The 16980-nt window shown below is 31.2% G+C and overlaps 2 protein-coding genes across 2 annotated transcripts; one reads left to right on the forward strand and one right to left on the reverse strand.

Annotated features, from left to right (window-relative positions):
- The first annotated feature begins 1025 nt into the window (after window positions 1–1025).
- Window positions 1026–5080, forward strand: LOC139490632 (uncharacterized). Its single transcript, XM_071277530.1, has 2 exons — window positions 1026–1116; window positions 2376–5080. Exon 2 carries the CDS (start codon window positions 2503–2505, stop codon window positions 3556–3558), a length of 1056 nt encoding a protein of 351 aa, XP_071133631.1. The 5' UTR covers window positions 1026–1116; window positions 2376–2502; the 3' UTR covers window positions 3559–5080.
- A 7607-nt stretch (window positions 5081–12687) lies between these two features.
- LOC139490634 (uncharacterized) lies at window positions 12688–16597 on the reverse strand. The gene is made up of 3 exons (XM_071277532.1): window positions 16362–16597; window positions 14150–14399; window positions 12688–13130 (listed from the first exon to the last, which is right to left on the reverse strand). Exons 1-3 carry the CDS (start codon window positions 16419–16421, stop codon window positions 12925–12927), a joined length of 516 nt encoding a protein of 171 aa, XP_071133633.1. The 5' UTR covers window positions 16422–16597; the 3' UTR covers window positions 12688–12924.
- Between the last annotated feature and the right edge of the window lie 383 nt (window positions 16598–16980).

The following is a 16980-nucleotide window of genomic DNA, read 5'->3' on the forward strand; positions in this document are numbered from 1 at the left end:
TGGTGTTTTATTGCTTTTTCTATCCGTTCTTAGGTAATATCAACAGGTTCTGATGTACGTGCACCTGTTTTACACCACGATTCAATGGGGAATTTGTTTTGTGCACAGGCGTTTCTTATTGTATAACCTTTACTGTGTTCTATACCTGAATCCATTTGGGATTTGTGGTTGTTGGGCTATATATTTTTTCAGTTTGCTGCACATTTGAGGTCGGCACAGTTGTTTATTTTTTTCCGGAAATGAGGGTTGTCTCTAATGTAAAAGATTCATGATTACCCGCCAAATGTCAAAAATATTTGGTAGTTTAAATTCTTTTAAATCCGATTTCCAGGTAGGAAAAGTTTATGTTTTGTATTATATAAATGTATAGCAATGTTATGAGTTATACTATGAAAAATTATCAAAGGATATATGGTCTTTGTTCCTAAACATTTTCAGCTGTCACAAAAAGTCGACCTTTAACTAGCGCATTCGCATCCAATTTCTATTGCTGTTTGCCTAACCTCCAGTAGTAATTTTTGCGTGCATCTTCAGGACGAGAAAAGATGAAGATAGAATAAACTGGTAGAATCTTTAGGAATAAGATAAGAACAAAATGCTAATTCTTGAACTTCTTGGCTTTAACTCTTCAGATACGCTAGATAGGAGAAATATGACAAACATTTAAAAAGATTTTTTTCCCCAAAAAATAAATCGAACTGTAGGTAATTTTTTTTAATGTCATAATTGATATAAACATTAATTATGTGTTTCTATTGACAGTCTTTCGATTTTAAACTGGCAGAAAGCTATGGCGTCAGAAAATTCAATATCTAAAGTATGGAATTTATACAAAACTTTACATTGCTTACTTAAGTAATATGAACATGATGTATTTACACAATTTATACATAAGGTCATACAATATAATGTTTAAAACCTTGAAAACCTTCATCTTTATGAGATATGTTATGATTATTAAATCCCTTCACAAAAGCTTTAACTAATTATACACGGTACAAAACTATATATGCATAACTATAATACTTTACACACACATGACATGATCAGACTTAAAGTGTTTTAGTAACGCATGTAAACATACAAGTAAATGTAAACAACGTTTTGAAAAAGCCGGTAAGTCTGTATATTAACTTTTTGTTTCTTTTTATACATAATTTCATGGTTTTATATGGCAATATATTAGCACTACAAATTAACAGTACGCTGTACAACAGATAAGATATTCTTATATTCTATTTTGCAGACTAAGTATCTTCGATTATAAATGCCACTGGACTTAAAGTTTTATCATTCTTTATGTGACTTCGATGTCTGTTACATTCATTTTACGTTCATTGTTTTAATTTTTGTTAAATCAGGGCGTATTCTTTGTTTTGTTCAATTGTGCAACATTTTTCATATCGGGGCCTTTTATAGCTGACTTTGTGGTATGGGTTTTGGCCGTACGATGACATATACTAATCTTGCTTATATCTACGCCATATATATGAAGACTTAAGTCGATTTTCTCCTTGGCAGCCATACCGCATCTCTCTTTTTTTATATCTAAAATTTAACGAATTGTTTTTTATTTGAGCAATCGCTATGAAGGCAAATTCATGAGGGTTATAACTTTTGCGCTTGACATGAAATATCATAGGAATGTTCATTTTCTGTAAATTTACTGTTTATTAAATGTACCTGAATTATAGACTGCCTAATCTGTATTTAGCAAAACTATTAAAATTTTGCTTAACGATGCCCTTAATTTATTTGATTTTGCTCTCCAATTGTTTTTAGTCAAGCGTCATTGACGAGTCTTGTGTATATTATTGCCCATGACCAAAGATCAAAATGACAAGAATGAAATCAATTATAGGTCATCGCAAGGCAAACCAAAAAATAGGTAGTTTTTTTTTAAGAGACGTTAAACATTGAACGGGTTGAAAATTGGCATGTAGAAAGGCGATACATGTATTATTCAAGATAAACCTGATTTCTATGAAGTTAAATTTGGTTTAATATTTGATAGATAGGGATTTTGAATTAGTGGTCTGACTTCTTATGTGCAGTACAGTACAGTATTTTATTAGGACAACCAGTTAAAATAATTAAGGAACGTCTGGACACATTAGATCTGTACTTAGTACAAAAGCAAACAACACAGTGTCTGAAGACACTCAGCAATGATTTTTAGACTACTAGGTAGTTATTGCAAGCCGGATTTAAAATAAGAAATAGATCGAGTTCTCCTATACTAGAATTGTAATCAACATACATATATACACGATAAGTAATTTGAAACAAGTCTCCCTTTGTGCAATATTAAAATACGTTTACTTTGTTCGACCCACAGTTTCAATATTTACCTATGAGTTTGTTTTCTTTTTCAGTACACAAAGAAATCGTTAATATTTGTTGAGCATGAACCAAATATGATATAACCTTGTTTGCATGCTTACAAAAACAAGAATAAGTCAACAAAGCTATTGGTTAAATCTAAATTAATAGATATCAAACATGGAAGAAAGCAAACACCCCAAACAATATAATTTACGAAAACGTCAAAATATCAGCAAATCAGATGACAATAAAAATGGACACACGATCTCAAAAGAAACTAGTACAAAGTCGAAGTATTCAAAGAAAGAAAACAAATCATCTGAAACAGAAATGATCTCGCACCGTAAACCAACAATAGAACTGCTGAAAGACTGGCAGATCATTTACACTAAACTCCATCAAGTATCAACCATCTGTTCTGTTGATGACTATACGATGTGGATAGGAAGTCCTAGTGACAGTCTACTGAAGGTAAAATACGACCTTGTCAGATCTAGCACGGTTACTTATATAAAAGAGTTCGAATACCCAGATGTTGATTTTTACGATTTCTGTTACGACTTTGAAGATGACAGAATTTTATACAGTGATCGTAAAAATTCCAGTATTACTGCTATATCTTCTGAATATGAAATATCTTTATTCAAATCTTTCCGCCCGTTGAAACCGTCATGCATTACTATTTCGTCTGATAATTATATCTTTGTTGGTCTTGTGAACAACTATTCATACGACGAATCACCATTTAGATCGATAATTAAGATGTCTAAAGACGGACAAGTCTGTATAAAAATAGACTCAATTCAGGAAGGGAAAGTTATCTTTACAATGCCTCACCGATGCATAGTAAATAGTGTCAACAATAACCTTATTGTAGCTGCTTTTGAAAAATCAAAATCTAAAGGAAAGATATTAGTTTTCAACGAAGAAGGACATGTAATATCCATGTATACAGATGACAGACAGGATATTAAGTTCAGTCCAAGTTTCGTAACGTGTTCACCAGGAGTTGACATTATATGTTCTGACGAGAAGAGTGGTGACATCTTCATGTTAGATAGCCATGCAAAACTCCTCAATATCTTAAAAAAGGGAGATTGTCGAATATATGGCAATTCGTGCAGTATGGCTTGGGACACAAATGATCAATTGATAATTGGAACGAAATCTCATCCTTCTCCAAAATCCACTGGTGCTATACAACTAGCACGGTATATTCACGATACAGAGTAAAGACTAGACAAGATTAAAAAGATCATTAAGTAATTAAGAAAAAAATAAATGTACTGTTATGGTTGTAATAACTTAGCTCTATCAATTTTAAAAATATAATTTATATATATATTATTCGTCTAAATAACAGCCTAACAATGTTACATCTGAAAGCAATTTTTTTTTCTTCCTTGGACGGATTCGAACTCATTCTACTGAGATATCTTGACACCAAATTGCCTTTCACTATGCCCAGCGCCACTCAACCACCTAGACTCGACAAATATTCATGTTGTGTTCTGTAAATGGATATAGTGCTACATATAATTTATTTGTTATTTACATGTTATTTAGTTTAATGAAAAGTAAAAATGTATTGTGCCTGTATTGACTTTGCTAAAGCTTTTGATAGTGTATGGAGAAAAGACTTGTATAAGAATTTGCTTCAACACAAAATTACATGTAGAAGTAGAATTGTAAATAATGGTCAATCATCTTTCCTTGTAATATTAGGATAAGATAAGGAGACAAATTCTCTCCGTTTTTATTCGCCTTATATCTAAATGATTTGGAATCTTTTTTTTACAAATGCATATGTTTTGGTCCTAAGCTGTATATCTGGGTTTGGTTTAATATCGTAGCGGCTACATAGGGCTACGTAGATTTATGACTATTGAACGTGTAGCTAGCCTAGCAGATACATAGATATTGATAGCAACTAGGCTAGCTACTCGTTCAGTAGACAAAATTCTACGTAGCACTACGTAGCCGCTACGGTATTGAACGCAACCCTGGTGAAATTGAGAATGAGATGAATAAACAAAGAAGATGTGGTATGCTTGGCTATAAGAAAACTTTCCACAAGAAATGGCACAGAAATTAATAACTATAGGTCACCATACGGCCTTCAACAATAAACAAAGCCAATTCCGCATAGGCAGCTATAAAAGGCCCCGAAATGATAAATGTAAAACAATTCAAACGAGAAAACTTACGGCCTAATTCATTTTAAAAAAAATGAACGAGAAACAAATATGTAACACATCAACAAACAACAACAACTGAATGACAGGCTCTCGACTTGAGACAGGCACATACATACAGAATGTGGCGGGGTTAAACATGTTAGCGGGATCCCCCTAACCTGTGACAGTGGTGTAACAGTACAACGTAAGAATGAACTATTAAAATCATCTGAAAAAGGCTTAACTTATGAGATGGATACACATAGAAATATATCTAACAAAAACGTAGAGTGGACGTTGCCGGATAGTTGTATATCCAAGCAACAAAACGACGCTAAGTACTGATCTGGGAGTACTCGCAGTTGCTGACGGTTAGTTTAATGCCAGTTATAGAAAAAAATCATTCATCAAAGACTAAATTATCAATAAGTACACATCCAACATCCAATAGATTTTGTGTAAAGACGTCATAAATAGTCGGAGAAAACCATGACCTTGAATATTTATATTACAACGTTTGGCTTTATTATATTGTTGATTATTTTTATTTCTCTAGTTCTTAATTTACCGTAATTGTCTCTAGTGGATACATATCGTATCACAAGCGATGCAGTGGTAAAATCTAAATGAATCAATAACAGAAAATACACGTATAATATAAGTGACATATCAATTTAAACATCCAACACTTTCGAAAAAATATAATCTGCTGTTTCCTATAATTTAAGAGTGATCAAGTGAACACGTGTGCAAGATTCACCTAGGTTTTAAAAAGTACATTGTTATAAGAGTACATATTCAAGGACTGGTCACATACGATTTACAAATATTAAGATAAATACCAAAAACGATACTAAGAAACTTATCTAAGAAGTCTGATTTAAGACATATTTATTTACAATATACGTTTTCAACTTTTAGTTAAACGAAACTAATACTATGACAATACCGCATAATAATGATAAAAATATGACCAAAAGGCTGCAAATTAATGTGCACAATCAATGTAGTTATAATTGTTTAATATATCTATGTTGAATAATTGATTTTTGTTCAACGACAAATATTTCATCGAAAAGCTAATTCAGAACGTGAAGAAATCAACAACGTTTAATTTAAGGTGAAGTAGAGCAAACCATTTTGTATGATATGCATTTATCTTGTGTAAAGCATAGCAAATGTTTAAATAACGAGAAACGTAGGATCAATACTAACTGACGTAAAGGTTATGTGATGCACATGTAGCATTTTTGAAATTATGATATATTTTTCATCATTGGTTCCAGAAGTAGGATAAGAGGTATACGTCGTTGCAGTAGCACCCTCAAGGAAATGGACGATTAAAAAGACAAGATCACAGCAAAGAAACTCATAATAATCATTGACAGGACTCATCATTAACGCTCGAATCAAAGAAGTTAAAAAGCCCAAAATAAAATACGAAGATGCTTATGCACAAGTATTCATGTCCTGTTTTTCCCCCCGAAACTATAATTATTATTGGAAATCTTTCAAACTTCAAATATAAATGAACCCGCAAGGTTATGAGGAAATTTAAAGTATCTATTTTATCTGTTCAGTTTTCTGTGATATAATTTATTTCCTAATACGGACTTTTCATCTGACAGATTTTCTATGTCTTCATTTTACAAAAATAAGGGTGCAAATTCCAGAGACAAAATTTACTTATACAGTTAATGTCTCTTCTGCGATGCTAGAGTCGGCAAACCATGTACTAATACAAAGGTTGAAGAACTGATCAAGTGAAAAGGGACCTCAGTGAAGTATACTAGCATAATCCAGACAGTAAGGGATACATATATACTATATTCATAAAGTCAAAATAGATTTGTAAAATTGCATTACAGCAAATTTCGATCAAACAATTTCCATGTTGATATTGTTACCGAAGTACTGTTTACTTAAAACTGGTGATACCCTCGGAGAACAACGGTCCCAAGCAGCGGTATCGACAGACTAGGAGTAAAAACATTAACAGTACCAATTTTACCACAACAAATGCTCATTTCGACAATTAAGTTCTTTTTATTGACGGTACAAACAAAGCACAATGTAGTTTTAAGGCACTGGAACTATTTGTATGAGAAATGTTATTAAGGTAAATGACGATAATTTTGATATCGTACTTTAATTTCTTATCTACACAAATATATACATACTCAACAAATAAAACACAAAAGGGATAATATATCTGTTAAACAACACAAGGAATGATTATTTGCGCACATTTTAATTAATATTTGTAAAGTTCCACAGTTGATGATATTCTAATTGAATTCTTGTTATATTATATATATCTTTATTCTGTCAAACCTTTGCAATTACAATAGTATACAGGCAGTACATGACATCAATAATACAGACATAAATACATGAATACACAGAGCAAAATATGTACACTATTTACAATTATACTGATAGTATTTAGCCAGGGAATTTATAAATCTAATGCAAGCACGCAGCTTTCTCAATTTAGATTTTTTATTTAAATTCATAATTTTCTTAAACATTATTATATTTGGACGATTAACATATTTTTAATCAATACATTTGTTTCTTTTTACTGACATCTCTGTGCACATCATTATATAATGATACTCATCTCCAAGATCTTTAGAGTTACATAATTTACAATTTCGTCTATCTCTCTGAATATTTGTCCATCTCCCTATCTAAATGGGTAATTTATGGTTGATGGTTCTAAATTTGCATAAAGTATAAATATCACGAAATTCTAAAATATCAAAATAGTTCTCAAAGCCAAAAGTATCCTTAAAAAAGAGATTTTTGGGTTGCCTTCCATTACTAAAAATTACAATTTTAGTTTTTTCTACATTAACTTTCATTTTCCAGACATCACAGTATGAGTGGAATTTAGCTAGCAACAATTGAAGATTTTTGGCCGATTCCGCCATTAGCAAAGTATCATCTGCATAGAGAATTGCAAACAGTTAAACATAAATTATATCTAAGTTTTCTTCGAGTGCATCTTCAATAGTGTTCAAACCAGTTAAGTTCTCGTTGATAAAGAAAATTAACAAACCATTTAAAAAAAGTTAGAACAGAAAAGGAATAAAATTGAGAATGGAAATGGGGAATGTGTCAAACAACAACAACCCGACCAAATAAAAAACAACAGCAGAGGGTCACCAACAGGTCTTCAATGAAGCGAGAAATTACCGCACCCGGAGGCGTCCTTCAGCTGGCCCATAAATACGTTTTCCCCTTGACGTAGGCCAATATTACATGAAAAATAATCTGATATATTGCCATTATAAGATAAACATGACTTAATATTATCATACATCTTATGAATTATGTTATACATATGACCATTAATGTTATTCAATAACATCTTATACCATAAAGCGTCTCTTCTGACTGTGTCAAACGCTTTTTCAAAATCCACAAATGCACAAAACATTTTTTCTTTTTTAATTTCAAAATTTCAAAGAAAGCGTGCAGTTTAAATATGCAATCGACTGTTGAATATCCACTTCTAAATCCAAACTGATTTTCATTTATTAATAAAAATTCATCGGCAAAAATTGATTATCTATGACATAAAATCCAGTGTATATAAAGTGCGAATCCAGCTAGTTCATTTTTACTGTTATATGCGGATATGTCTATTGTAGAATAAAGGATCATGGGAAAACTGTATTTGTTTACGTTTTGAAAATATCAAGTTAAGTGATTTGAAGGTAAGTTTTAACATATTTTCATTGTGATATGTCTTTATAATATACAAACATAGCATTAAAGTTCAAATAAGTGTTATAAAAGCATCATAATATAGCATATCGATTATTGAAAGCGATCCATTTTAACTATAGATGCGATGAATTATCACTGTTAGTGCAGTCATTATTAATGTAGAATTTCCAAAGATGCGAGGAATTTTTATTGTAGAATTATGTGATAAATGCACTTGCAACAAATGAAAAAACTTAAATGATGAGTTTAGGATTTATGATACATGTATTTTCAAATTGAAATACAAACTCCTCATTCATTCTTCATCAAATATATAGCTTTTCAAACTTGTAACAAAAGCGATTCTCAAAATGTCATATTGTATTCTTCAGATTACGTTTCTCCTTAATTGATTTTAACCAAAATTTAGAAGATATTTTTATATTTTTTTGCAGTTTAAAGATTGATATGGCGGAGTTTAGGTGCAGTCTGTGTAAAATTGAGACGTTATCTACCATGCAATACATACGCATGCGAACACAGAAATATGCATCTTGAAACGTCAAAATACGGTCTTCAACATGGAGTCTTGGCTAACATCGAACAGCAAGTTATAAAGGGCTCCAGTGTAAAACCTTTCAAACGGGAAAACAAAGGTTCAATCTATATCAAGATGTACGTAATTAGTGGTGAAGTGTCATGGAAATGGATAAAAAAAATAAGGATAAAGATCCCTATACGCTTTATAAGAAACTAAATGGAATACATTTGAAATAAATGTTATTTCTATTGAATTTATTAGAGTGTTTTAAAACCAAACTTTCCTCCGTAAGTTAAATTTTATCAAATCTTTCTCTTACTTTATCTATTGTTTGAGCAAGTCGGCTAAATTAAGGCTTTACAGCTAATTTCCTAATGCATGTAAAGCAAAACTTTGGTTGGAATGCTTGCTTTGTTTGTATAATTGTTTATACAAACTTTGTAAATAAGATTGACATTTTTAAACAAAACGAATAGGCATAGTTTAACCTGTATTTTTAATATTTGAATTAAATTGGGTGTTATCATAATGATTATCCAATGAAAAAAGCAAGCAAGTCAACTAAAGTCTTGCTCTACATGCTTAAAGAAATGAGCTGTAATAGATAAATTTTAAAATAAAAAAATTATACAGTGAAAATGCACCGCATATACAATAATAATGATTCGCTCCACAGTGAAAATGAAAGCATAGTATCATTATTCGACAGTAAACATGACTAGCATTACGAAATCATCATAGTGGAATTTAGTTAAATATGAAGAAACTGAATGACAAAACATATTCTACGTTATACAACTTTAATAATTGTATTAAAATGAATATTTTTTACTGCAACAACATCTTACCTGTTAGTTATAAAGCACCTGCACGATCTGTTCGTGAAATGTCCTAAATATTCACCTATTTTGGTATATATTTCACAGCTGGATGGCTTTAGGCGCGATAAAACCCCGCTCGCATCTCTTACTTTGTTTTATTAGTATTATATATTTCTGAACATAAACATTTTAACTAATTTTCTTCATTTTCTTCAAAAATTAAAAAAAGTTCGTCTGTTTATTTATCATTCTACATTAGACATTTATTGCATATACAGTAAAAATGATAATTTAGGATCCGCACTTTACATACACTGAAATCGAAGTGAATAATTTCCCAACACAACTGACAATTGTGATAGGTCTATAGTTTTTTTGGATCAAATTTGTTTCCCTTATTCTTATAAAATGGCTTGATCGTGCCAATTACCCAAGATTCTGGTATAATCCCAGTTCTAAAAACCAAGTTAAACAATTCAACATATACATCAATTAAAAAATCACAAGAAGATTTAATATATTCATTTTTAATCATATCGTCGCCACATGCTTTGTTACTTTTTAGTTTCTTAATACACTTCATAATCTCGTCCTTTGCAACTGGACTATTAAGTGTATCATTTAAATCATTTAAAGCATCTTGGTCTACATTTGGTAACTCAATAGGGTCGGGGGTGCCTGAATTTAAATCTCTGAAAAAAATTAAGCAAATTATCAAAATTGATGTCCGGTTGTTTTTCCGCTTATCTAAAATATTCCAATACTCTTTTGAATTTTGAGATCTGAGGTTTTTTGATTTTTTAGCCATATAACATCTATGACTTTTAATGGCTTTGTCCATAACATTTTTATATTTCCTCTCAGAATCTTTAACTTCGTTATATAATGAAAGCGAAGGGGAAAATTTGAGCCTGCGCTTAAGCTTTCTAAAGTTTTGCCACGCAAACTTGCAGTCATAATTAAACCATGGCTTGTCTCCCTTCTTTTTAGGGTCTCGCTTTTTTTAGTTTATCAGTTCGTGTTCCAAACGTTGTCTTAGCAGACTTTAAAACAACTAATCCAATTTCATTTACAAATGCGTTGACATTGTTACCATCAACTTTTTCCAAATTCACATTTAATTTCTAAACATAAAAAAAAAAAAACATGTTTTAGCTTTCAGCACTTGGCAGTGAACATGTTGCTGTGCTAGACATGTTTAGCTACTTCGTCAAGTATATGAAGCTAAACGTGTTTTAATTCTAAGCACTTTCAACATTTAGATACTTTCCTAAACATGTTTAGAATTACAACACATTTAGGCCGAAGACGGCATTCATATCACGTGATACTTTTTGAGCGGGAGGACGAAACAAAGAACCCGAAGTCAAAGGCCATGCTGTTTACTACTGACCATAACTGACCATAACTTGACCATTTTTAACAAGGTAAGGAGTTATGATTATACTGTCTTTTATTTTGAACTGCAAATTGTAAATGATTATTGGCAATTATGAGCATTTTTTACAAGTACACTACCGTATAGGCAATGCAGGAGAAAAAAGGGGGTGGGTACCATCTCACGAAACCTTGAAGTCAGTGCTTGTAGGAGTTTTAAGTGTTCAGACTATCTTGTGTAGTTGTTTAATGTTCAATCATATAAGTTTTCATTTATATTTAACTAATGTGCTTGGAAAAGGGAGTTTGCGAGAATACTCGGTACTCCTTGGCAGATTATGATGTAACAGGGAGGGGAATCTACAGAGTCTCACTAGAATGAGGTGCATTATTTGCAAAGCCAGTGTCATTTCGCGTTCATTGTTTTTGTAACTACTTCCGAAATGGAGAATCAACATTTTTCTCCAAAATATAAGAATTATGCTTGTTTATTTCAATAGTTAAAAGAGGTTTTGCTTTTCTTATGAGTTATATCCCTGTATTGTTTTATTTTAGATTGCAGAGAGCAGAATAAATCACTATATGTCTTGACATGCCACAAGAGGAAATAAGAACAGTGACAAATCTGTTGCAAGAAGGTAAGAATCAGAAGTATATTTTGATTTTTAAAATGCTAATATGTATTTTAACAAATTTAATGAATAAAGTTAAGCATGAAAAGAAGTTTTTATATTAAATCAATTGATACATCAGTAAATGTATGCTACCACCTTAGTCTAAACGTTGTTATCTGGATCATAAATCCTGCTATTACTTTTTGGTGATGTATTTCGAAAAACTTATATTTTAAAATGTATTCTACAAAGTTGCTTATCATTTTTTTTCTTCTATATTCCAAGCCAATGACAAGCAGTTGGGATCTAAGAACTGAAGATAAACCGGCCAGAAGTATTATTATTATTACATTTCAAAAACTTCTAGAACATGGCATTTACTATTCTACGAAGAATAACAATCGTCAAAGGACGTGAATTGAAGTAAAGACACACTCTTTAGGATTGAAAAATTATTGGTCACATTGAATTTGAAATGGAAATTCCATGTTGTTAGTTTGATGTATTGGCTCCTTTTTTGTGATGGTATGAGAACCTGTTTTATTAAAAAAAGAGGGACGGAAGATACCAAAGGGATAGTCAAACTCATAAATCTAAAACAAACTGACAACGCCATGGCTAAAAATGAAAAAGACAAACAGAAAAACAATAGTACACATGACACAACATAGAAAACTTAAGAATAAACAACACGAACCCCTCCAAAAACTAGGGGTGATCTAAAAGCTACCATGTATTTAAAAACGTTTGACAGTCTAGCCTTCCGAACCTATATGGTCTAAACATGTTTACATTCAAAACACTTCACAGCTAAACGTGTTTCCAGACAAAACACTTCACAGCTAAACATGTTTCCAGATAAAACACTTCACAGTTAAACATGTTTACAGTCTAAGCACTTTATAGCTTGACACGTTTAGGCTGTTAGCACATCAAATATTAAACGTGTTTAGACTTAAAACATGTCAAAAATCGGTTTCATAAATGTGTTTAGGAAAGTGTTTAGGCTCTAAACACAATATTTAGATATAAAATGAAGCTTGAACAGTAAAAATAATATTTGCCAGATTTTGACATAATAAGTTTACAAAAATGGGAATATTACACGAGCACTATTTAGAAAAAAAAACTAATGTATACTCTTGAATCATGACATTTCGGTCAAATTAAAGTGGTTAAAGTTATGCATGCAAATTCACTTGTATAAGAAAGAAAATATAAGACACTAGATGCAATAATCTGCTGAGCTGAGCATGTGTATCCATTAACAGAATTATGCATGCACATTTAGGATTCTAATCGTCTTTTTCAATTTATTTTTTTATATGGACACTAAAACTGTTGTGAATGATTCAGCAGTCAGATTCTTCCACTTTTGAAGATTTCCATACTTTGATATTAGCTCGTAGAATCTCTTCATAACAGTTAGTTTGAGTATCATCAAGGGGTGCAATGCACGACATAGAATTGTAGCGCGCAAGTCTACCATCTTTTACATACAAATCCTCGTCACTTTCTTCAAAATAAAATGTGGCATCGTCCATTGAGTTTGGTGACTCTGAAATAGTAACAGCAGAAGTCCAGTAATATACATTTCATGTCCCCCCATAAATATTGTCATATTCACGCCTAGCATGCAATACCATATAGAAGCAGACAATATTGAGAAAAACAAGGAACAAAAAATGTTATCGTGTATAAAGTTAGATCCCTCTTAAGCAGGTATCTACTACCAAGGAAATCATGATCAGGAAAAACCTCATTATAGATACTGGGGTTAAAATTGTGTACGCAAAACGTGCAATTAGTCTACAAACGACTCATCACTGCAGCTCGAATAGAAAAACATAAAATGACAAAATAAAGTGCGAAGTTGAAGAGCATTGATGACCCATAATTCCAAAAGGTTTGACCAAAAACAGCTTAAGAAACTCACACTCTGAAATACTGTATCAAATTTATTTATGCAGGCGCTGCTAAAATATTGCTACATAGAAATACTTATGGAAAGGTTACAATTTTGTATAACTGTTAGTGTGTAACAAAAGTTGTCAAAAAGCCCCCAAAACACACGATCATCACGCAGTTTCAATACAATGTATTACAAAATAGAATGAATCTACAAAAATGTAGATCTACCGAAAACAAAAAATCCGACATAAAATCCGAACCTTCTTAAAAAAAGGGTTAACAAAAAAATCATCCAGAGTTATAATAGTTAACAAAGGTACAAGGATTTAGTAGGCTACAGTAGAATACATGACATATTATCTTTATTCAATTATGTATTGGTGGTTACTTTGAACAATAATTTGAAATAAGTTTATCTGCGAATGAAAAGAAACGAAAAGGTTTAAAGTAATCAGCAAACGATGCAATGCCGTGTATGTTATTCTTTACAATGCAAAACCAAACAAAGTGTCTATGTATATGTTATAAAGTTGAAGCAATAGATTCTATTCTATTGTACTGTATATGTTATAAAGTTGAAGCAATAGATTCTATTCTATTGTACTGTTTTGACTGTACACACAATGTTGATGAATTAGTTTTTGACAATATTGTCTGTTATATTACCTTGTTTTTCAAAGTTTGACGTTGAATCGGTACTGCTCAACCTGCAGAATGATGGTGTACTCTGTAGTCTTCTTATTGGTTTCTCAACTCTGTCTTTGATGTGCTGCAATCGTTGTGACCTTTTTGTACTGATGCGACTTTTACATGACTGCGTTCTTGTCATGGTGTGACCCTTGGTAAGTTTCTGTATTGTATCATTTATGGAGAGTAATTGTTTCATTAACTCAACATCAAGACTTCTCATTTCAATCTGTATTGGACAAGTTACAATAAATAAATAGATAAAAAATAATTGTAACAAAGTTAAGCAACGATTTTCCCCGGTGCAGCTTATCTGCCGCCACTGTCTGCTTCGTTATAGATTGCACATAGTGTCATTTATTGTGCGTAATACTTTCATTATCTCAACATCAAGACTTCTCATTTTAATCTGTTAAATAAGTAAATTAGTCAACTAAATTCATCCGGTGCAGATTATCTGCTGTCTCTGTCTGCTCGACAGCGTCGTTATAGATTTTACATTACAACTGTTTCCAATCGAGCACCCATGAAGTTGAAACACGTATTTGGCGTTCTCAAATGTAAAAGTTCTTTGAAAGCTACAAATCCTGTACAATCATTGCTGTTTTAGGCGTGTAATAATATACTGTTCGTAATAAACCCATGCAGGAAATTTGAATTTATCATAAAATCAATCAGTGAGTATAGACAACAGTGATGAGAATTATTTTTATCCTAGTATAAATTAAAATTTCTCCATGGACAGTTGTAAGTACAGACGGATATGAGATGGTCATATACTTTACTTCAGCTCCTGATTTTATTTATCTATATAGATAACATCGACACAACTCCTTCATACTGAACAGTATATAAAATGTAAAACCTGCTAGATTGAAGTGCTGAAATCTAGCTGAACATGCATAACTGTCAGAATGCATCCAACTAGGACCAATTTAGCCGGTAAGGGACCATAGTCATGTGATTGATAAGACTGTCTCGCGTGCTGTTAATTCTGGATCATTTGATTACTCTGTCTAATGAGCTTAATTGTTTCAATCGCTACAAATGAAGTCTTTTTATACCCTCGATGTTATCGTCACAATATTTTTGTTTTTTTTATTGTAATTGATGAAAGTAACACATATTGATGATCTAAATTTACTATTTACCCAGGGTAAAACATACAGTGTTTCAAATGTATATACATGCGTATTGCTTAATTTGTAGTTTAAAACGTTCTAGACCACACGTTGTATAACAATAGTGAAAAATTGCAAAAACAAACTTTTTTGATTAACAAAGTTCTACGCAAAAATGTACACAAAGCTGTTCTTCGTTCATACTACTTTAAAAGTTCGGAGTCATACAATACTTTATGAAATGCTTTTTTCACTAAAATAGCTATGGCACATTTTTTATTTTGCCAATTTATTCACACCAAAAGGTGAAAGTTGTTTTTTTGCTATTGTCACCTATAATATTTTGACCTAATAAGCTACTGTATACAGTTCTTATTACATATTACTAGTTTTTATATATTGGGAAATAATATTCCCTAAACAAGGAGGAATGACGGGTAAAGTTTAAAAAACAAATTTGAGCATAGTTTGAATGATCAACATTAAAACATTATTTAAATCACACTATGTTACTCTTTTAAGTTTCCAGTTTACTTTTTGGCTAGTGTAGTTACAATGCGAATAGTTATTATGCAATGACAATCAATTAAGATTGCATTATCATTGAAAAGTCATGTAAAATCTTTTTAATATACAAGGAAATCAAGAAACCAACACACGATTATCCCTAATTATGACCAGGTGTTGCCAAATGTAAATGTTTAAAACTGCACTGAATAAAGACATGTTGTCAATATTTCACCGGTTAATTTGCCATCAATACCAAATTCCAAAGTGACAATTACAACGAATTAACAAACATGCTTTCCATATCACGGCAAATGATGTAAGGAAAGAGAGGGAGGATTTTGAAAATGAATAGTCTGTTCTGGTAAGAACTGAAAATAAATTACCTTGTCATGTACCCAATTAAATGCATACTAAAAAGTTTAACAAAACTGAAAATAAAATTTCGCGTGACAATGTAGTGATCAAATAGGGACCACTCTATCTAGATTAGCTGTATATTATATACTTTAGACATATTATGATATGGTATCAAAAGTAAAAAATAATAAATATATACGTACCAATTCTTTCTTTAGAGTTTCCAGGGCAATATTTATTCGTTCCTCTGCAGAATTTTCCATTTCATAACTTTATTATTACCTGAATCATTTTAAATCAGTAAGTTTTCCGAAAATATAAAACATTGAAATACTATGATAACTTCATTTTCAAGTATTTTTTTATTTGGATCATTGAATATTAGCCAATTCTCAAATGTATAATGCATTGTCGATTACAAAAATGTCAGAGAAAAAAGAACACTCAATAAATATTTATTGATAATTTCTTTGATTTCAAGCTTAATTAACTTAAATAGATTTCTTACTTATATACTATAACACAGGTGTTTATTTTTACAATGGTTTATTTAATGTTAGGGGGTCGATTAGAAATATATAACGTTCACACGATTTTATTTCAAAATAATACTAAATAATTTACTTGATTAATCACAGATTTGGAAATTAAATATACATTATTTGAAATTCATTATAAAGGAGCATGATATTACAATAAATTTATGGTATACTAAAACGAAATCAACATATTAACATTTGAAAAATATATGGACTGAAATGATCTAGTAATGCATACATTTTGAGAAATTATCGTTAATATATATCTTTTTAAATTTCTGTT

The sequence above is a fragment of the Mytilus edulis genome, chromosome 10, assembly GCF_963676685.1.
Source record: "Mytilus edulis chromosome 10, xbMytEdul2.2, whole genome shotgun sequence".
NCBI classification, from domain to species: domain Eukaryota; kingdom Metazoa; phylum Mollusca; class Bivalvia; order Mytilida; family Mytilidae; genus Mytilus; species Mytilus edulis.